At 40.5% G+C, this 23,111-nt stretch overlaps 2 protein-coding genes across 3 annotated transcripts in view; one reads left to right on the forward strand and one right to left on the reverse strand.

The window, feature by feature from the left end:
- Positions 1–2,940, forward strand: part of arhgap10 (Rho GTPase activating protein 10) — a 52,902-nt gene extending 49,962 nt beyond the window's left edge. For both annotated transcript variants that reach the window (XM_080029363.1, XM_080029364.1), the window contains one exon: positions 1,299–2,940. In XM_080029363.1, the coding sequence (XP_079885489.1) occupies positions 1,299–1,387 (89 nt within the window). In that variant the 3' untranslated portion in view covers positions 1,388–2,940. The remainder of the gene's footprint in view (positions 1–1,298) is intronic.
- A 7,899-nt stretch (positions 2,941–10,839) lies between these two features.
- The window catches only part of nr3c2 (nuclear receptor subfamily 3, group C, member 2), a 77,060-nt gene continuing 64,788 nt past the window's right edge, over positions 10,840–23,111 (reverse strand). Inside the window, exons 7-9 of the mRNA XM_080030211.1 lie at positions 21,951–22,081; positions 14,094–14,251; positions 10,840–11,216 (exon numbers count right to left, since the gene is read on the reverse strand). Coding sequence (XP_079886337.1) covers positions 11,061–11,216; positions 14,094–14,251; positions 21,951–22,081 — 445 coding nt within the window. The 3' untranslated portion in view covers positions 10,840–11,060. The remainder of the gene's footprint in view (positions 11,217–14,093; positions 14,252–21,950; positions 22,082–23,111) is intronic.

Below are 23,111 nucleotides of genomic sequence, written 5' to 3' on the forward strand. Positions count from 1 at the left end.
TGTAGTTGGTCTCAACAACATATTTTTTAGTTTTTCCATAGCCTTGAAAATGGAAGGAAACCTTAATCTTATTTAATTTTCTTAAAGGTGCAGTCCGTAATTAAGTGGCTGCGTATATTCAAGGTTTTGCTAACCGGTCTAATTGAAGTAGATAGTTTGATTCAGTTACACTGTCATTAAGCAACATGTACAGTAAATGAAATACCTGGTTTTGTGTATATGCTGGTCTGGATTAGTTAAGTAAATTCAGTGTTAATGTGTACTTAAGAGAAAATTGTGTACAATAAAATGCTCATGGTAAGGTTTTAGTTGTGCTGCTTTTTGTGATTCATAATGTTTATAACTTTTATTTTGACATTGATTCATCTTATGTATTTACAAACGAATAACTCAACTAATACATAATACTATACATGTCTGGGTGGGGGTCTTTGATTCTCAGTTGATCAGAATTCAAAATATTAGTCCTATTCTGCTGAATTTAAGTTTAATTTTTATGAGGAGAAACTAATGTAAAAGCACTTTAACAACATTAGAAATGCCTCGCTGATTTGTTTTGTTGTGGTAGCCCTCTTGTTCAAAGACCTGTCAGTCAATTGAGGGAGTACAGAGCAAGTTCAAATCCTGTGCTTTGAATTTGTCTGGCAGGTCAACTCTTTCGTTTACACCTTCATGAAAGATAGGGCTTTTAACTTCGTAGTCCTCTTTGTGTTCAATAGACTCACTAGTAAACACATTTCTTTGTGCCCTGAGAGATGCTACGAGGGGAGGAGAAAGAAAATGAGGCATTGAATTAGCTTATATCTCAACTTTGGCCTTTAAGAAGTTCTCGCTGACAATGTATCCGTTCAATTGTTGACTGGGAATTGCACTCAAAACCTTTTTATAAATTGACTCACTTTGCAGAAAAATGGAGAATCCTTGGAGGATTTTGTGAAGGTATTCTCAAAAAAAAAAAAAAAAAAAAAAAAAACGTTCTGTGCCCCCTTGAAACGTCTGTCACACTGAACACTTTGCTGCTTAGATTGAGCTTGTGCTGAAATTCTTAAAAAAATAAATAAAAAATGGCTCCAGAAACATAGTGGAAATGAACAGTGGAGTTGATGGTGTCCTCGCATCATTACTGCGTCCTCCCAGGACCCCCCCATGCTCTGCTCACTCTGATGACATGATGCACTGTATACTGTATGGTGTATTACTCACTGGAGGCTTTGTGTCCTCTGCCTGTCCCCCCATCCCCCCCTTCCCCCTCCCTTTTGGCTGTCGTTCCCCCGGTAACACCCTGTCCTCTCCCACAGTGACCCTGTCGAGAGAGCCAGGCTGGCTGGAGGGCGAGTTGGACGGAAAGAGGGGCCTCATCCCTGAGAACTACCTGGAGTGGCTGTAGCCCCCCCCCCCCACATCCCAACACACCAACACCCCAAACAATGGAAATATTTATGGACAAAGTTATCACCTCCACCAGGAAGATACATGTGGAGGATGCATGTGTGCCTCAACTCTGACATTCACAGTGGAGCCTTGTTTATTCTCCCAAGCAAGTGACGATATGTTATTATTATTCTTGATACACACAACAAGTATATGAGATTTTTTGGCTGGCAAGCAAGTAGACTTTTGTGATGCATGATGCAAGCGTGTTAGTTTTTAATTTTTACTTTTGGTAGAGAATCCATGTGACATGTATTTCAGCGTTGTGATTACAAAATGGGTTTTTGCACTTAAAAATATTCTGCTGTATTTGCAAAGGATGCTGTAGCCATATTAACATCCAAGTAGCTTTGTTTTTTAGCAGCGGCAGAGGGTTAGCATCTCTCTGCTAAAAAAAAGGCCTCAGTTATATACATGGTATCCATGAGCTCCCAATTCAAAGAATGACCCTCAGAAACTATAAGGATCAAGGAATGTCAAAACTAAAACGCGCTGAAAATCAGTTTTAGTCGAGAAGTTTTTGAATCAAGTCCAGCAGCTCTCGACAGTGATAACAGTCTGCTTTCAGCTATTAAAAGATTAGGGATACTGCACCTGTACCTGTACCGTGCCTTAACCACCAGAACACCCAGTGTAAATGTATGTTCAAGAATGTATGGAAGTGTATTGGAGTGTTACTGCTTTAGCTTTTTAAAATGTTGCATTATTTTTCTGTCATTTTTAAGAATATTCAAAATGAGGCACATGGCTATTGTAATTTTTATTTAATTGGCACATTGATTGCATGACTTTGAATTTATAAAAACACAACTCTGTACTATTGTGTTCTCGGTGCACTCCTTGACGGAAACCCAGTAAAAACGCCTCATTGGTGCCTAATGAACCTCGTGTATTAAACACTAGCGTCAGGCTGAGTCAGCGGAGGGCCATTTTAATAGGTAATGATTGAAACCAAGTGTTGTTGTTTTTTTTTTTTCCTATAAAAGGATCTGTTTTGTTTTGTTTTCTAAAGCTTGTTTTTAACGTTGCTCAGTTTTTGCTGAGCAGAGAAATGACACTCCAACAGAGCTGACATCTTCTTATTTTCAATGTCGGGGGGGAATTATAAAATGAGATGTATTATCAAAGAGACCATAAAATGCAGTATTTCTAATTTTGACATACGTTCAGTGTATATAGCCTAAATATTCAAAGAGTTATTATAACTGCTAAGTTTTGGACAGGTTTTAAGTTTTTCATTTGGATTGCACGACGTACACATGTCCCATTACTATACAAACCCCCTCAGCTGTTCAGCAAGACACTTTAATATGTCTGAGAATTATCGTTCGGGCGACTGTGTTTTCAGTTGCAATAATTTAAGACATTGATTTATGACGTTTTGTAAAGGGCCTTCTTTCTTTTTCTTTTTTTATACCTTTTGGGTATCCTCTTCATCAATGTTGAAAATTAAAGATTGTTTTGTCCTTTACTGTACTATGTTTTCCTGCTATAAAATAAATGTGATAAATGATCATTTAAAATTCAAGAGATTGAAGTCTTGTCAAGGGTATTCTTTAAAAAAAAGAAAAAAAATCTCAATTTCTCTCAGGCGTTGATTTCAAGCAGTCCCAGCAGTTTTATTCGACAGTAAGATGTTTGTTTGAAACTGGACCAGAGAAAATGAAGGCAACCATTGCCTCCACAGTTTGACTGACTTATAATGAGTGTCTGTACTTTTTTTCTTACGTTTTTTCGCTTAATTTAGGGAAATGTGCCGAGCTCAACCACAAGAAATCCTGCACTGTCTTATTTTTTCCTGACTCATCTATTGTGTCACATAGAAGGCTCACTGTTTCTCCAGAGTCTAAGAATAATGTGACTGGTGAAATGAGGATTAATTCTGTTACCGTGGCCAATGTAGTGTAATGTTATCCCTACTCTTTATATTGACCTGCAATGCTCCATCCGACTAAAAGCTACTTCCAAAATAACTTTCTGAAATGGGTGGAGGTGGAGGGAGATTAAAAATAGATGGTCATCTTTCGCAGAGAAAACGCACACACACACACATACCTCCACCCACCTGATCCACTAACATCAGAGCCTCACGCATGTTAGTTCTGTGTAATTAACACACATCCTATGGCCCCTCAAGACCTGGCTCTTTGGCCTCAGTTACATAACTATCAGTCCACGAAGATGACACTTTAGACTTACAGACAGTATGCAGGCTGATGCACTAAGAAGTATAAAAAAACACACACACACACACACACTCTTTGGCTGAGCTTGCAGCTGCGACACGGATGTCCACCCGCTCCCTGGAGCGAATCGCAGACGCCATGATTACATAATGAAACGAGGCTGAGCTAATGAGATGGAGCAAAAATATCCTCCCCCCCCTCAACACACACATACACACACACACACACACACCCACACTGCCCAACCCCCAGGGCCCTTCATCATCACCAACATCATCCTTATGGCAGAATAGTGCTGAATCATAGAGACTGCCTCTCACTCTGCTTTGCACTGTCTGTCAGAAAGCTTGCCATGTGATGTTGCTCTATCTGCTGCCTGTGTGTGTGTCCCAGGAGTATTTCAAATTCCATCCTCCTTGCCTTCCTTATTTTATTTTTGTAAAAGGGACAAAATATATTCAACTCAAAAAATGAGAAGTGATGTTACTAGTACACGATTTAGCTTTGAGCTAATTTCAATCTGTATTCCCCGGGCAGGTTGACAGAAACAACAACAAAACAAACAGGAGACAAACTTATCATCTCCACTATACAAATGGACCAACAAGGTTCACCAAACATACATATTACACAAGGGCACACACACACACACACACACACACACACACACACACACACACACACACACACACACACACTGTACTACATATTACATCCAAAGTTATAAGACATGTTGTTGAAGAGCTAAAGTAATGTTTCCAAGAACGGATTGTCGGGGAGCTCCCTCTTCCACACCTCAGTAAATGCTCCATCTCTCCTTCTCTGGTTCTCTAACAGTAGACTACTTTCCTGAAATCAATCAGTTCATCTCTGTACCTATGTGTATGTGGGGTTGAAAGTAACAAAAAATGAAGTGATATAAATGGATGTGCTGAAATTGCATGAGGATTGATACCTTGAGTGGTAAAAGGTGATGTGAAATGACAAAGAAATAGATAAATGATTAAGTGATGAGATTTATCCACTTTACCACTCAATTTATTAGGTGACGTGCATTTTTATCACTTAATTTTTTTGTCACTTTTCACCCCTCATATTAATGTCACTCAAGGTTGAGGTTGTGTTACCTGTGGTGACTTCTTTGTTTCTGCATGCTTCATGCATCAGCGTCATGATGTATACACTATCGTGACTGTAGATTTTTACTAGATGTTAGGTGTGTTTGAGTTTTAAAAAAAATAAAAAATCCAGATGGACATTTTCATTTCTGGTTTTCCCAGAGCCCTGGCTGTGTGCCAGCTGTCCTCTGCTTCCCTTGACGCAGTGTCCTTCAGACCCAAAATATACAGTCTAGTCCCGCGCACTGACTCAATTTAGATCAAAGCCTACAGCCGTTTAGCTCCAACTATGAGACAATGACACAACTAAGTGCCTCTAAAGTGTCTGGATACCTCAATGTGAACGTCTGGAAGTAGCACAGGTTTTAAAACATTCTTCCAGAGTGTATACCGCTTCTGAATGACAATCATAATAAGGCATAGGGGAATTTGGAGAAAAGTGAATTTCAAACATCAAGGAGAGAGTGTAGAGTGTGGTGTTTGTGTATGTGTGTGTGTGGTGGTGGGGGGGGGGATACAAAACTCAGCTAGGAGAGAGTGGGCCACAGAAGCTGCCATGTGCGCGGGCGCAGCCGTGAAATCAGCCTGATCCAATAGATTTCTGTTTATCTGGCACGACTACAAGTGAAAGCAATTGGAAATCTGGGGGAGATTTGGAGAGGGCTGTGGAATCGGAGAGAGAGGGAAATAAAATGAGCAAAAAAAAAAAAAAAAAAAGTAACAGCGTACTGTCTGCTCCACAGTCTGGCAAAGCGGGCGTGTTTTCAGATCAGCTTTAACAAGGTTAATGGTGATTTTTCTCCACAGGCGCCGTTTTTCCTGTAGAAATTCTCATCCCTGAATGCTTTAGCTCTGTAATTTTTTGCTCTCTTCTCTTCCCGTTTGTCTGTGTTGTCTTCATCTCCTCTCCCTGTGAAGGCCTGTACCTGCTGCTGCTCCACATCATCTATGTTTTTTTTTTGGCTCATTATCCTCCCCAGCCACCAAATGCAGCTGTTTCAAATTCGTGAAGATCAAACAGCCCTTTTTTATATTTTTTTTTTCATTTTTAGGGCACTTTACCTACAGTAGCTTCTGTCAAAATGTACAATTTTCAACACACACACACACGTTCGTATGGTTATACTTGTGGGGACACTCATTGACATAATGCATTCCCTAGCCCCTTACCCTAATCATCAAAACTACCCTTAGACTAAGTTATTTCTACAACACACACACACACACACACACACACACACACAAACAGATAACTTAAACCACACCAAATGATCAGTTTAACAGTTTTATTAGAATCTTGCAATAGTTTTGCAAACACAAGTATGGCAATATCTGCATCAAGATATACAGTAGTAGTAACTGGTTTCAAAGAAGAGTTTTATTGGTTTAAGTTGAAGGATGTCTACTGTGTGTTTGCTGGATAGTTAGCTGAGAAATATTGTACAAAGCATCTGAGTAAAAAGTCATTTTTGGAATTGGAAAAGAAAAAAAAAGTATTTTGTATATATTTATATATTGATAAGAAATGCACTGCCATGGCTGTGGAGATATGGCTTAGTCATCTACACCCGATTTCATCACCGTGAAACAGAAAATAGCAATGACGCAACGCCACAGACAGTGACGCGATAGTGTACTGTGAAACACCAGTCGAACACATACGAGTCATGCGTGCCCCAAAACAAGTTCATTTAGAAGACAGTTTTCAAGCTCTGTCCAGTAGGCGGAAAGTGATTTTTATTTATTTTTTTAATGAATGTATTGTTTGTAGTTTGTGGTGATTGATGATCAATAAATAAACGTTTGATTAATTTTTGTTCCTTTAGAGGAATAGTTTGATTTTTCAAGAAAACACATTCATTCGCTTTTTTGCCGAAGGTTACATGAGAAGATTGATACAACTCCCGTGTCTGTACGGTCAATATGCAGCTACTACAGCCAGTTAGCTTAGCTTAGCATAAAGAGTGTAAACAGTGGGAAACAGCTAGCCAGGCTCTTTCCAATGGCCAAACTCTACCTACACCTGCCTGCACCTTCTAAAGCTCACCAATGTAAAGGTCCTATTTAATTTTTCGTTTGGATTGAACGAACACTTTACATGTTCATTGATTAGATGAACGTGTCTAGTGTTTCAATCTTCTCATCTGACTCTTGGCAAAAAAAAAAAAATAGGAAATAAATGTATTTCCCAAAATGTTGAACTGTTCAAAATAAAATAGCCAACAGTCAAAGCTTACATTTCTGGAGTGCAAAGGGGTCATGGGCTTGATGATAGCATTGATAACATTGTCATCATTATGAAGAATCTACAGTGTAGAGATTTGAATTTTTTTTTTCTTTGGGACAAATTAATATTTTCCTTTTTAAGGTTATTTGGGCAATAGTGCAATATGTCCAGCTAATAACTGGTCAAAGATAGCCACATTTGAAATACAGTCTCTACATCCATCAATTTGTTTTTTTCTTGTGTGTGTGGAACAATTTTTTATTTATTTTTTTTGGACTGAAATATCAAGAAGATTCTTCCACGTATCCCAGTTTTCAATAGTTTGTGATTTCTTGATTTTATTGTGGTGCTCGTCAACAATACGGCCATGGGTTAGAAAAACTCATTTCAACAGCAACAACTCAGGGATCCATCAACTTGATACATCTGGTTACAAAATCAGAAATACTTTTCAATTATTATTATTTTTCGTTTGAGCCACTTGAACAATGATGCAAAAAAAAAAAAAAGTAAAAAAAAAAATCTAATTAAATGAAAAAAAAGCAAAATCAAATTACTTTACTTAATAAGAAGATAATAAATGTACTCTCTCTAACATTCAGGTAGTAAGTTCCATAAGTCTCTCGCAATGTACGATACATTCATTTCTCCATTTGGCCCTTTCTGGCACCGACCCTCACTGTAAATGCTTCTCAACAGAATACACAAAACATGGCGATTTTGGGAAACACACATTTTTTTTCCCTCCAATATTCCAACAAGGTGGTTAAAGTAGAAATGTTTCATACTATACTCAACATAAGGACTTGCTGTATTATTTACAATATGTACTGTAAAATTGTAAATCAGGTGAGATAAAAAGGCACAAGTTTCCCTTTTTTAAATACAATGTAAACATCTCATCAAAAAAAGCATGCATTAACATTTCATTTTACAAAAAGGATATCTTTTTTTTTAGACAAAGTACTTAAATATTGTTTTCCAGCAAAATATAATTCTCTCAAAAATACTTTCCCATTCATCCTATCAACCTTTAGACAGTATTTCTTTTTTTATTCCCCAAAAAGGACAACAACAACAAAAAGTAGGGGCAAAATAATGAGACAGTGAGAGATTAGCTTATGGGTCCTTTGCAACTTTAACACGGTAATGCACAACAAAGACTGATTGTAAAATGAGGCCTTTCAGAATAGGGACTGTATGCAAATGAGTGGGGAGTGGTGGGAAGTAGGATCTGAGATTTTTTCAAATAAAAGTTCAAGACTTAAGACAGCATTATAAATATTTTCTTCAAGAATATATGAATAATGCATGATGCAAAAAACATAAGAACATAGTAAAAACACAGAGAGCTGCTTAACAGTTACTCCATTAAATAAAGCAACTAAATGAGTGGGCCCAGGCACCACGAGAGGCATAAGCACCACAATCTTTTCCCGCCTGAATGAGTTAAAAAAAGAAATGTAATCTATTCCGGGATGAGAAAAAGTTGAAACAACCTCCACCTCGTCTCCCTTGAGCAAAAATTAAAAAAGCTTATTCTCCTCTTCCCCAAATAATTTGCGTACAGTCCCTTATGTCGATCGTGCCACCTCCATCTCATTGTTCCACCAATCTTTAGCACAACAGAAAGAGGCCCCCTCATGTAGCACGGCACCCTAGTTACCAGAGCCGCAGCCACAAACACAGTTACTCCACCTCCACCGCCACCCTGCTGTGCTAGTGACGCCATGTTGTCTAACTTTAGGCCTGGGTGACCATGCAGAAAGTCTTTCCCCGCATCATCACAGTTGCTTATCAAAAACAGACAATTTCTGCTAGCTGCACTAATGCCTCATTTCACATTGTATCTCCCTCTGTGCAAAATCTAAATGTGGAAATAGGATACGGCTAATCCCATAACATAAATGCATAATACCCACGCTTAAAAGAGCAGATCAACTATGCACATGCTTGCCAGGAAAAAGAACACACACACACACACACACACGCACACGCACACGCACACACACACACACACACACACACACACACACACACACACACACACACACACACACACACACACACACATACACACACACACACACACACACACACACACACACACACACACACACACACAAACACAAACTTAAGCCATATTCGCTGCATTCACGCATGTAAATACACACTCACAGGGCACAAAAAAAATAATAGTATTAATCCCACACCCCCACTGTTTTTCTTCCCTAGTGGTTCTTTCACTTTTCAGTAGCATCATAGTTGTGTTCCACAACCACCCAGAAACCAGTGGGGTGTGATACAAATGAATGGTCCAGATGACTGGGCTCTGCCATAGCTAACATCTTAGTACTTGGCCCAAAAGACAAAGAGAAAGGACAAAAAGTTAGCTAAATTAGGAAAGGTGATCATACCAACGTTTATCCATCAAGCATTCATCAACATGTACCTCAAAAACATCATCTGTACAACTAGCTGAATAGAATGGGCTTTTAGAAGTTGTTATTAATACCTGTACACGTTTGCCTGGTTTTGATACATTAGCCGTTTGCTGTAAGCACTGCGGAGTAATGCTCCATTTTGGATTATATCAACTTTACAGAGTATGCGTGTTGTTTGAAACTGCGCGTCCACATTTGACGTATTGTATGGAGCGCCTACGAGTTACTGTACATGTTAATGTTTTGCCTGGCTTTGTAGAAATGAAGCACCTTAATGTAAAATGACTGGCTTGTCAAAAACTAAACCTTTTGCGACACACTTTTATATAAAATGCTTTTTATTATTTCTGGGAAGAGTAGATAAGTGTTGGTTCACAAAGGGCTGGTTTTGCTTCATTGTGAGTAAAAACAGACATTTGTACAGCTGCTCTGGAGATAACACACAAAACACAATTACTATGGATGCACCTCAGTCAAATCCATTACCGAGCGGACCCCGCCAAAAATTGTTTCCGTAAAATGCATGATGTTTCCCATTCTGTAGCACTCCTGACAATTTTCGCACACACACAAAATAAAAGAAGGTAAAATCGCTCATCAGTATTGTCTTAATTCTACACCACAATGCCTAAAATAGTGACTTTATGACATGGGAGCTTCACGTGCAAGCTTTCTTTACACAAGAGAGACATTGCTCTTTCAAAACAGCTTTAGCTTTGGACTTTTGCATATTAGTTTTTGATTGTTTTACTACATATTTTTGACTTTTAAAAAATAAACTCAGCATGTGATGTTAATGATGGCTGTTATGACAACGATCGAAATTCAAACTTTGACTTGTTAGATTTAATGAATTTGTCCAGCTTATGATGACGCCTGTATAGCCCTTGGAATTTACTCAAATAGACCTTTCGCCCTACACTCTACAATATATGTTCCTCCTCATCTTGTCCTTTGCCCTGTAAGTCTTGCAGTATGTTTGCTACTCCGCAAAGCAAAAATATAAGTATTGGCTTTTTTTTTTCATAGTGCTATTATTATTTATTTTTATTTTTTAAAGACTGCATAAGCCACATGTAATATTTGCAAAAACTTTTTTCTCTAGATTTCGTATGGGAGTCAGAATTAAGTGCATGTGGAGTGCATCTGTGCGTCTGTGTGAAGGCATGTGGACAGCATGTGTATCAATTTCCCCCTACATGTGAGCGTGTGTGTGTGTGTGTGTGTGTGTGTGTGTGTGCAGTGAATGTTATCAAGCGCATCCTAAGAAATGTATGGCTTTATCTCCATAGAAAATACTGTTAATTGTCTTTGGGGGCAGGGGAGGGGGGGGCACTGTGGGGGGGTGGGGCTTCGGGGTGCTTTGTCACATTTTGTCACAAGTCCTTTCTCTGCGTGTCGGCGCTCGGTTCGACAAACTATAGTCCCCCAGACTCTCCCCCTTTTTACTTGCGTCACCTCTTCAACCTTTCCCATCCGAAATGCAAAATGGCGGGTGCGCTGGCATACTGGGCGACAGGGTGCAAGGCCCAAACTTCGTCAGGCCTCCGTGGTCAAGCACGTCTTTACATCTCGTCTCCTTCTCCTCTTCTTGAACCTCTTCCAGGTCTCAAAGCTGCTTTTTTATTCTTTGTCCCAAGCGTTTGTACGTGAGTCACTTCTTGTGGAAGTAGATTGTGTGAGTGAGGCCCGACTCCACCTTTGGTATCTGGTCACTGATGATCTCCACCAACATCTCGGGGAACTCCACCTTCAGGGCCTGGGACTCTCGAAACGTGTAGAAACAGAAGTCCAACAGGTTCCCCACCAGCTGCAACACACACACACACACACACACACACACACACACACACACACACACACACACACACACACACACACACACACACACACACACACACAAGACACACCATTGTATGAATAACAAACATACTTTTAATTGCTAGAAATAAACATACTCTTCTAATTGCTTATTTCATGGCTGACAAAATCATATTTTGTTGGGATAATTTTATTTACAGGTATATACAGTCATATGAAAAAGTTTGGGAACCCCTCTCAGCCGGCATTATAATTGACTCTGCTTTCACAAAAAAAAAATATAAAAGTGGTATGTCTTTAATTTACCAGGAACAGCTAAGTACTGGGATGTTTTCCAAACAAAGATTTTTTGAAAAGCAGTATTTGTTTGTATGAAATAAAATAAAATGTGAAAAACTGGCTGTGCAAAAATGTGGGTACCCTTGTGGTTTTGTTGATTTTAATGCCTGTAACAGCATGTAAAACTGATGACTTTAAACACAAAGTTGGTTGGATTATGTTGTTAAGCCTTGAACCTCATAGAAATGTCTGTTTAATCATGAGAAAATGTATTTTAGGTGCCTAAATGCAAGTTGCACTTCTCTTTGACTCTCTGCTGAAGTGAGACAGAATGGGATCATCAAAACAGTTCCCAAAAGATCTGAAAAACAAAGATTGTTCATTGTCATGGTTTAGGGGAAGGCTACAAGAAGCTTTCCCAAAGGTTTCAATTGTCAATTTCGACTGTAGGGAACGTTGTCAGGAAATGGAAGGACACAGGCACAGTGGCAGTTAAACCCAGGCATGGCAGACCAAGAAAAAAACAGGAGCGGCATAGGTGGAGGATTGTGAGAATGGTTGCACACAACCCACAGATCACCTCCAAAGACCTGCAAGAACATCTGGCTGCAGATTGTGTATCTGTACATCATTCAACAATTCAGCGCAATTTGCACCAAAACATCTGCTTTTTATAAAGACCAAATAACTTAATTTTTGTCTCATCAGTCCAAAGCATTTTCTTCCAATATGAATCTGGCTTGTCTAAATGAGCTTTTGCATACTCCATGCAACTGTATCTGTGGCGTGGGCGCAGAAAGGGCTTCCTTCTCATCACCTGGCCATACAGATGTTTTGGTGCAAATTGCACTGATTTGTTGAACCATGTACAGATACACAATCTGCAGCCAGATGTTCTTGCAGGTCTTTGGAGGTGATCTTTGGGTTGTGTGCAACCATTCTCACAATCCGCCGCATATGCCGCTCTTGTACTTTTCTTGGTCTGCTAGACCTGGGTTTAACTGCAACTGTGCCTGTGTCCTTCCATTCCCTGACAACGTTCCTTACAGTAGAAATTGACAATTGAAACCTTTGGGAAAGCTTCTTGTAGCCTTCCCCTAAACCATGATAATGAATAATCTTTGTTTTTAAGATCTTTTAGGAGCAGTTTTGATGATCCCATTCTGTCTCACTTCAGCAGAGAGTCAAAGAGAAGTGCAACTTGCATTTAGGCACCTAAAATACATTTTCTCATGATTAAACAGACATTTCTATGAGGTTCAAGGCTTAACAACATAATCCAACCAACTTTGTGTTTAAATTCATCAGTTGTACATGCTGTTACAGGCATTAAAATCAACAAAACCACAAGGGTACCCATATTTTTGCACAGCCAGTTTTTCACATTTTATTTTATTTCATACAACCAAATCCTGCTTTTCAAAAAATCTTTGTTTGGAAAACATCCCAGTACTTAGCTGTTCCTGGTAAATTAAAGACATACCACTTTTATATTTTTTTTGTGAAAGCAGAGTCAATTATAATGCCGGCTGAGAGGGGTTCCCAAACTTTTTCATATGATTGTATATTCAAATGTATATATTAAAACCCACGGCTTCAAACTGGCATACTCTGTGTCATTTTTTAAGTATTTTAATATTTATTATAGTCTGTTGTTGTTGTTTTTGCTTTGTATTCATGCCTGGTCTGTTTTATTGTTGTGCATCTGTTTGAAAGGTGTCCTTGAGTGTTGTGAAAGGCAGCCATAAATAAAATGGATAATTATTATTTTATTATTATTATTATTCTTGAGAAGTTAATAACACTACTGTTTATTCATATGAGCATGTTTCCACTCAGAAACCCAGTGACCCCCCAGTCAGCTCACCACTTGGGGGCACCACTGATTTTTTTTTGCTGGACAATTCTCCTCTTTAAAAAAAAAAAAAGGTTCATCCGTTCAGCACTAACCCCATTCAGTCACTCACAAGGGGTCATTGAATTCTGGCCGTATATCTCAGTGACCTCCTGTTTGCTGACTTTCACTTCTTGGGGTCTTTTTGCCTACAGTGTTTTTTTTTAATGCTACATACCGGGTTGACCGAAGCCTAAAAATAGAACAGTGATTTAGCACATTGGCTGTGTTTGGCTTGTGTGTGTGTGTAGCCTATACTCTGATCCAGTGAACAGCTAGCTGGCATTGATCCCCTTCTGTTCCATTCACCAATACAGACGGGTCAAAATAACCTTCCCCCCCTCAGGGACAGATTGGGATGCAGTAATCCCTCATTCCAAGCCAACAACACCCGTTAAGTAAATGCATTATCTAAATACACTACGCTGCCAATTTTGACTCAAAACATGTCCAGTTGAATTAGGGACCTCAAAGTGCCACTGGACACCTTCGCTCTGTGTGTGTGTGAAGGCATGGCATGGGGAGAGGCTGCCAAGGGAAGCCTGTGTGTGCTGGATACTGTAGGCAGCTGGCATGGGATCACAGACAGACAGACAGACAGACAGACAGACAGACAGACAGACAGACAGACAGACAGACAGACAGACAGACAGACAGACAGACAGACAGACAGATAGGGTGAAGGGTACTTACATCATGCATGGCGTCCAGGAGCTTGGTGAGCTGGAAGAAGCGCTGCCAGGTCTGGCCAGAGTTGTTGGTGGCTTTACCCACCGAGCGCCTCAGCTCCTTGATGTAGTTCACCCTCATCTCCTCGAACGCAGCCTGGTTCTTCAGACCCTCTTTGGGAACTGGGACACAGATGGAATAAAAACCCTATGTCATCAACTGGATCGAATGAATGGATGAATGAATGGAGAATGTGGGTTTAAGGGTGGTGTCAGCGATTGTGGAGAATGCTTGTTGTCAAAAACAGTGAATATCTCCTCATGATCTGCTATCTATCCGTACTGTATATGCACTAAAACAAAATCCAGTGTTAATACACAGCCTAGGCACTGTACACAGGTATGTTGCTAGCTACAGTCGGCCCCCTTTGTTTACATACAAAGGTTAAACTGATCTGAGAATTGAAGTTGTCCCTGGTCATTTGACATGATTGGTGGGAATGCGTCTTCTTACATAACCAAATCTGCTCTACAGTCAGTTCTACACACAGAGCCTTTAATGTCAATGTTGTCTTCATGTGCTATATTAAAAGACTATACTGGAAGCTATGCATTTATTTTATACGTCATAATATGGCAGATCATTTCCCAGACTATTTAGATTGACTGATTAATCGTAAGCGAGTGTAATCCATCACAATGAACATTTAGTTGGCTGTATCGTTGGGGCGGTATGATAACAGAAACTGTGAGATGATATAAATTTGTCAATCTTCAGAGATACTGCCATGATGTTTATAAGATAGTTATCACTTTAATATCTCCGGTTGTTCCCGGATTGTTCTTGGCAATAGTGTATTTTTTTAATTAGTTTGTGTCAGGTTGATAAAGTACTTTGATTTGGCAGGTTTTAATCTATTAGCCAAAGGGAAAAAATGCATTCCAATCTGGTTACTGTATGAATTTGGTTCAAAAACCGTTTAAAATGTTGGCTAATTTTAGATATTTTGGACATCAAAATCAAGTTACTAAATGCTGACTGTTATCGTATTATTCATCACGATTAAAGGTGCACTATGCAGTTTCAGGGCTATGGGATTTGTTAAAATTACTTTACAAAAAATATATACTCTATGTAATTTATAATTTATAGTTATTAATCATACTATCATCAAAAATCAAACAATATTTTTTTAGGCACCACTAGAATATGTTTGTAATCCAAACATGTGTATGTGGTGCTGCTGTAAACAACAACAGTGAAACTGTCTTCAACAGAACCTTTTCAGGTAGATTTCTAACTTCAAACAGTGTTCCAGAGATCAAATTGTCCTGCGAGGAAAGTTTGTTCATTCAGTTATGAGAATATACCTTAGAAAATGACACTTTTCTGACACACCCAAAGTTACGTATAGTGCACCTTTAACAAGCTCCAGTCCTAACATGAGTCACTACCAATATGTATTTATAGTACACTTACGAAAAATGGTTGTCAAATGCACATGACACACCATTTGCCGTTAATGGGCTAAGCTCATCCGCCGATGTCTTTCCGCAACCTAGAAATGTGTAACTGTGTAAAGGCTAATTAGGGCTGTTTTGTGAATTGCACTCTCACTCCCACACAGTAGCCATTTTTTTTGGACAGTTTCCCTGTGTCGACGACCTCAGCCTATTTAGCAACTCATTACAACCACTTCCACCATCTTAGGAAGCAATTAGTTTTCATGTGTAGCCACTGGTTCGTGAAAGACGACTGATACACTGGAAGGCATCGATTAAAATCTCAGTGACTGTGTCAAAAAAAAAGAGCAAGAGTACTTGTATTTGTATTAGAGATTTTAATTATTGTGTCAACCAAACCCCATTCATCAAGCACTTTGTTCAATCACCAGAGCTGTTACATAACCGCCACCTTTAGTCACATTATAATGATTTGGGCGGCACTGCAATGCACTTATAGACTCATATAAAAAGGAGGTGTAATTGGAGAGATTCAACACACACACACACACACACACACACACACACAGACACACACACACACACACACACACACACACACACACACACACACACACACACACACACACACACACACACACACACACACACACACACACACACACACACACACACACACACACACACACACACACACAACACATGAGGAATGAGATACAGTAACTGCACTAAGAGGATGCAGAGAAATGTCTACGATATCTTGTTTTTCTCACTATATCTCCGTCCCTGTCCGCGCCAGAGAACAAAGTCACCGCTATATGGAACCTTGCCAAAGCTCTTAAATGACATTCAGCTGCCGGTGGAGCAGATTAAGAAGCACCTCGCCTCTCAGAGAGCGCACCTCCAATCAGTCTGAGGGGACGCCTCCACTCGTCCTTCAGCCCAGACCCAGATATGAGGATACGCTGCCAATGAGAGATCAAATGTGGGCTTGGCAACCAGCACAGATTTTGGCCACACTGTTCATACCAAAGTAGATTTAATTTTTATATGTGTGTGTGTGTGTGAGGTGATTTTATGTATTGCTGCACATTTATAAGCCGGACTGCAACACAATTTGGATCTGGTATTTAATTTGCTGGATGAGCAAAAAATAAGATAATAAAAGATTTTTGTCCAAAATGTTTAGTTTACAATCACAAATAATTACATGTTCACATGAGGAAGCAGGATAAAAAAAAATGGTTGGCATTTGTGCTTCTCGAATTACTTTTAAAACTATTAATTTATCATCAATTAAATGGCCAATTCATTTGATTTTGATGGAAAAATGGATTAATCAACTCTCCAGTACTGAGTTTTATACAGGTCTCTTAACAGCATGGTTTCTCATTGAGCTGAAAAATACACGACCTATTCATGTGTCATCACTGAGGTCGAAGAGGTCAATCAATCTACAGTATCAGCTAAGGAGCTTATTGATGGTTGTCACAAAAATCCATAATGCCTTCACAGCATAGTCCACATGTGGAGAACAAACGATGGTGTTACTGTGTTGTCAAAATGTCTTCCCTTTAAAAACTACATGATATATCTTCTTCAGTACGTTTTGAGTAGCCAGAGTGCCTCCAAATCCTCAACTACTTGTAGCAAAACCCAGCAACTGACAGAACCTGTTTGAATGCTACAGAATGAATAGCCAGCAGTGTTTGTGTGCTTTGCTCTCTTTGTCTCTTTCTATGAAATTCACCTCATCGTACTTTGATGCACATCACAGTGAACAAGGGTCACACATGGGGCCAAAGGAAAGCACATCTGAAAGCAGATCGTAGCACGGTGCAGAGAGAGGCAGTGAGTGCTTGTGCTTGGTTGCACCACGGCGGCTGACATAATGAGAATGTGCTAAAACCCAGGGCCGTGTTCCCAAGCGTTTGTTTTTCTCCCACTGACCCACATACGCCATGATTAGAAACTGACCTGGCATTTAGGGACGTTGCCACGACGACCAACCCTAAGGTAGGGCATTTATACCCCAATAATTGGTGTCAAATGGATGTTCTTTTTTCTTTCTTTTTTTGCTGCAGGTACACAACCCTTTTGCTTGTGTAATATTTCAGTGCAGCTCCATGCTTTAGTGTGGCAAACATCCACTGAGAGAGAAAGAGAGGGCTGATTTCGTAATGCAGGTTAAAATGAAAGCAGGCTAACATAAGAAAGTCGTGCAGCTAGGAGATGCCATCAGCTCGCGTGTTGTTCAAGGACATGCAGCTTCCTGCTCTGGATTGCTGGTACATACCTCACTGACAGGGTGGCTCTGGTTTTAGATTTAATACCCCGATACTATTCGTTAGGGAATTCTACAACTTAGCCCCGAGCGTGACTACAGTACTAACAGCTTAAAGGGAAACGTTAGGGTGTTGTCCAACGGAGAGAAAAAAAAACAATGTTTAATTTAAATATGAGTCGTTGGAATGAAATGCAATTATATCGGGATTATGTGCATCTGTTCAAATGTGCCACACCAAATGCAGCCGTCACCACACTACACAGTACTGTATTGGACGCCTGCCCCACCTGGAATTAAGGTGGACGATGAAATCAATTTCGGAAACAGGGCGAAACTGACATTTTCGACGAGGTAATCTTGCGATATAGCGTGTAGGTCTGTGTATAGGTGAGGAGTGAAACCGGTTTGAGCAGGCCAACGCTCCTGTACCACATGCAAACAGGGTCATGAGACACCGCAGGCTCAATGAAACCTTAGCCAAGGTCAGAGAGGAATAACAGCCCTTCTCTCTTTTTTTCCCCCTTCATGCCGCTCTCTCTCTCTCTATACCTCTCTCTCTCTCTCTAAAACTCGTTCACCCTCTCACCATGTAACACACACACACACACACACACACACACACACACACACACACACACACACTCTGACACACACACACACACTCTCTCTCTCTCACCCACACATTTTTTTTTTCAAAACCAGCCCAAAGGCACACAGACACTCAGTGGCTCCATACTACTTGCTCAGCTGACAAGTTCTGACAACTCCTAAGTAAACATTTCTGCCGCTACTCCATCCACGATGCCCCGGCTTTTCCGCTCAATGACTGTGGCGGAGAGAGCTTTTTTTCTGCATAGATGTACTATTTTTTTAATTTTTTATTATTCACGAGTGCTTTCTTTTGCTGAAATCCACGCCAAACCTCCCATACAAGTACAGTACATCTCTCCTACTGTGCACACTAGAACAGGGGGCAGGTGGTACAGGGGAATTTCTCTGCTGAAAATCGCTTTCCGAATGATTATTTTCTTTTACCCCACTTCATTTACTTCGACAAAATCCAATAAGCAGAGCAGACCGGAGCAACCTAAAATTCCCCTTTCCTTTTCAATACTATATACAGTATCCCCGGCTTACTTTTTTTATCCGCAACCCTCTCCTTCAAAAGTTCCAGCGCCGGGTTTTGAAGGAAGTGGGAGAAAAATAGCAGGTCTTGGAGCGCTGCCTGGTGCTTGACTGGCCTTTATTAAGTACAGCAGGGCTCTTTGGAGGCTCTCCAGAGGACCAGAGCGGAGAGGATAGAGGGAGGCCGCAGCAACAGAAGGACCAACTCTGCCAACACCCCCCCCCCCTCTCTCCTCCTCCCTACCCGTTTTATACTCTCTTTCTTTCTCCCTATAGCTATGCACCTGTCTCTTTTCTCACCAATACAAGCTCTCCCCTTGTCAACATTTGTCTGATTTCACTCTTTTAAATTTCACCTTTTTTCCCTGTTGGTTTTCTTTCATTCTCTCTGTATTCTCTCTCCTTCTTCCTCATCTCTCACCAAACATCAAATAAGCCGCAGAAGAAGAAGAAGAAGTCCAGCCGGGGCTCCCCCTGCTCTCACATGACTCAACAACACTGGGTTTATATTGGGGACATGAGCTGACACCCAGGGCCTCGCCCCATATGTCACTGTGGCTATGAAGCCAAACCAACCTTATACCACTAGGCAGCGATACAGTGTTTGTTTCGCAATCTATTGATGGAATGTTTTATCTGTTCTATATATGTACTAATGAAAGTAATAAAATAAAATAAAATGTTCTTTTAAATTTTTCTTCACTTTCTAATGATTACAACTCTTGAATAATCTCTTTCCCTTGGCTTAACTTTTACCTTTATTAGTTTGTCTGTTGCCCTTTTCCACCTAACTGTAATGTTCTACAGCACCTTGGTCAACTCCGGGGTTTAAAATGTATTTGATTTGATTATCAGGTGTGGTTATGGTTTAGAAACTGCAGTGATAAAACATTTTAATATTTTTGGTTTAGAAACTGTCCGATTGCATTCAGAGTTGGATCCCTTTCGTATTAATAATTGCCAAAATGTACCAGAATCAGGGATGAGATAGCAGACCCAGCAGTATTCATTTTGCAAAAAGTCACAGGGCTTCAAACTTGATAGTAAAGGTCATTTGATAACCCTCAACTAGGAGCTGAGTTTGGGTCCGTCAAAAGGTTTTTAATCAAATCAAATTGCATCATCAATCATACATGTTCAGCTCTAAACCACTGAAATATCTGCTCAATTGTCTGAGCGGTTTTGACCTTTCAATACATTTTAATGACAAAGCCATAGGCTTCTTCTGTGGTTGCACTCATTATAACTTAGTCTGGATAATGCTAACAGTAAATTGGCCAAAATGCAAATGTAAAATTGAAGGACTTGTGATGTTCAGTTGAATTCAAGTGGACCTCAGTCCAGCATTCATGCACCACTTTCAGAGGCCTTGGTAACTGAAAAATAAATTCTCTGCCAATGAATATTTCCACTGATTGGCACTGGTGCTGACGTTCAAAGAGTTTGAAGTCTGGCCAGCGAGCAGACTTTTCAAATAGCTCACCACAACTATCCCTCGCCCAATTTATCCTCACTCCTACTCTTAACTATCGAAACCTATTGACACACGCACAAACACACACACACACACACACACACACACACACACACACACACACACACACACACACACACACACACACACACACACACACACACACACACACACACACACACACACACACACACACACACACACACACACACACACACACACAAGGCCCCACGAGAACTGACAGCAGCGGCTCTCAGGGTGTTGAGTTGGTGGAAAAACGAACGTTCCTAAACTTTGTCGAACACATCTTTCAGTGCGCGGCTGCAGCGCCTGTGGGTGAAAGTTTGGCAGTGAGTTGCGACACGGGGAGCGCGTCTTTAGTGAGTGATAGGCGCATTCTGTTTACCCTGGAGCCATTCAAATAAAAACAAGGTCGTATAAAAAAAAGAATGGGGAAAATGTAAAAGCTGCCGTGTTGCCAAGCAAACAGGTGCGTGCCACATCGAGTGGGTTTCCACAATTGTTACGCATGTTAACGGATTACCAAGAACCATAATCCAACACACTTTAAAATAGGAAGGATCGTGGGTGCCAGGAGAACGGTACAAACAACGGCAACACCGTCACAGTGCGGAACACCTTATCAATACACTTCCTATGGGTGAGGTAGTGTTGTGACTTAGGTATGGGGGAGATGTAAGTCGGCTTAGGTCTTAATGCTCCATCATAATATGGCAGATAACGCAATACAAACATCAACTGCACCACCATAATGGTCGAACAAGATGAATGATTAATTCACGGTTAACATGTTCTTACATAGATGTTTGCTAACAGAAAAGCTCCCTGTCATAGAACAAGATTAGTCCTGGAAATGTATCCGGAATGTATCTGTTAAATCAGGCTGGCTTCAGGAGTCGTCCCACTCCAGCACCTTTGGGATGACTTTGAATGCAGCATCTTGAAGAAAAAGGCTCGCCTCACCCGACCCCAAATGTTAGTGTGCATGGTCAGCTTTAACTGGACACTACAGTTCAGCAACTGACATGAAATGTGGCCGATGTTATTAGGCAGAAAGGTGTTTTACAATGGCACTGAACACCACCACAGGGAATCAGCAGTGGGAAATGCCATCTTTAGTAACATCTTGGCAACCCTAGCTAACATAGAACTTTCACCACTAGACTGCCAAGATACACTCTATTACACAGTGCACCTTTTTTTAGTTATTTTTTTTTTACATTTACAGCGTGAACGTAATTGTTTGTAATTCAGTCAGTTTGAGTTATGGATAGTTTAAAATTCAAATTAATTCTAGCTTGGAACTGATTATTATAATTTTTTATTCAACGATGTAGGTATAGTCATTTCTGCCTGCAAGGGGGGATGTTTGGGATTAGGTGGTAGGTAGCACAACAGAAAAAAAAAAAAAAAAAAAAAAAAAACAGGCATTGCAACTGTGAGCAGGTGGGTGTATAAATAATGAATACATTTGAGCTTTTTTTACAAGCCTTGATCTCACTGCTGCCTACCTGTGCTGAGAAGCAGAAGCACCTTCATGGAGAGGAACTCGTCGTAGGTCAGCTGCAGCCGCACAAACTCCTGGCTCACCTGCCTCATGCCCAGACACAGATCATACATGGCTGACTGCTGCATGCGGTCCCTGGGTGGGGAAGGACACAAAAAAAAAAATCACAAAAAGTTCCATGTCTTATAAAACTCCTGTACTCCTGTATTACACTGTACTGTTTTTTTCTTGCTCATACTCTCTCATCCCTACACTTATTTATTCATTTGTTAACCCATCCATTTTATATTTTATCACAACTGACTTACTCATTCCCTCCGTTTCCTTCTACTGCACTAGTTCAGCCCCGCGGAATACATTTCTTTCCACTGGGTGCAGACTAGAGGAGGATCCTGCTTGTCTGGGCTATAAGAGCAGAATACCAAATCCCCCCCCCCCAGATTGCAGAGTGCTGCTGCGTACAGTATCACACAGCACAGATGCACCACTTATCTTAAGGCTACATGGCAGACCCCTAGTCACCATAGGAACATTCTTAATAAGGAAGGATTGTGTCCTTTCCAACATGTTTACATTGACAGAAATGACACTGCACATGACATGACCAGATGTCCACCACACACACACACACACACACACGTTTACCAAAACAGGATGTATGTGCCCGGGTTTCGTGTCTAGAATACGTTGTCGGGTGTTACACTTTTCTCACTCCCCCCCTTCGTCTTTCACACACGTTTTATCAGGAGATATAATCTGGGTTATGTCACGGACGGAGTTCACGAAAACAGGAAAGAAACATTAGGAGGGATGAAAGCGCGAGCCAATCAGAAATGTGCTCGGCAGATGCCACAGATTCACGGGGAATCTCTGGCTTTGGATGGCACTTCTCTTCGCCATAAATCACTATCTCCTCCAGACTTCGGTAATTAAATGCAGAGCGGTGTGTGTGGCTTTGACTTCTAGCAGCTTTTTGTGCCCGCAATACACTGAAACTGCATCGTTACAAAGGCAGTGAGGGCGGGGGCTTAACTCTGATAACTACTAGACTAAACATTTGGACCAGACACAAGGGATAGGAAACCAGCGCATTATGCCTTTCATTAAAGCCCAGGACAACCTAAGACTTTACTGTATTTATTGTATGAGTTGTGTCAGTCAGCCT

This window comes from Ammodytes marinus, assembly GCF_949987685.1.
Source record: "Ammodytes marinus genome assembly, chromosome: 6".
Lineage (NCBI taxonomy): Eukaryota > Metazoa > Chordata > Actinopteri > Uranoscopiformes > Ammodytidae > Ammodytes > Ammodytes marinus.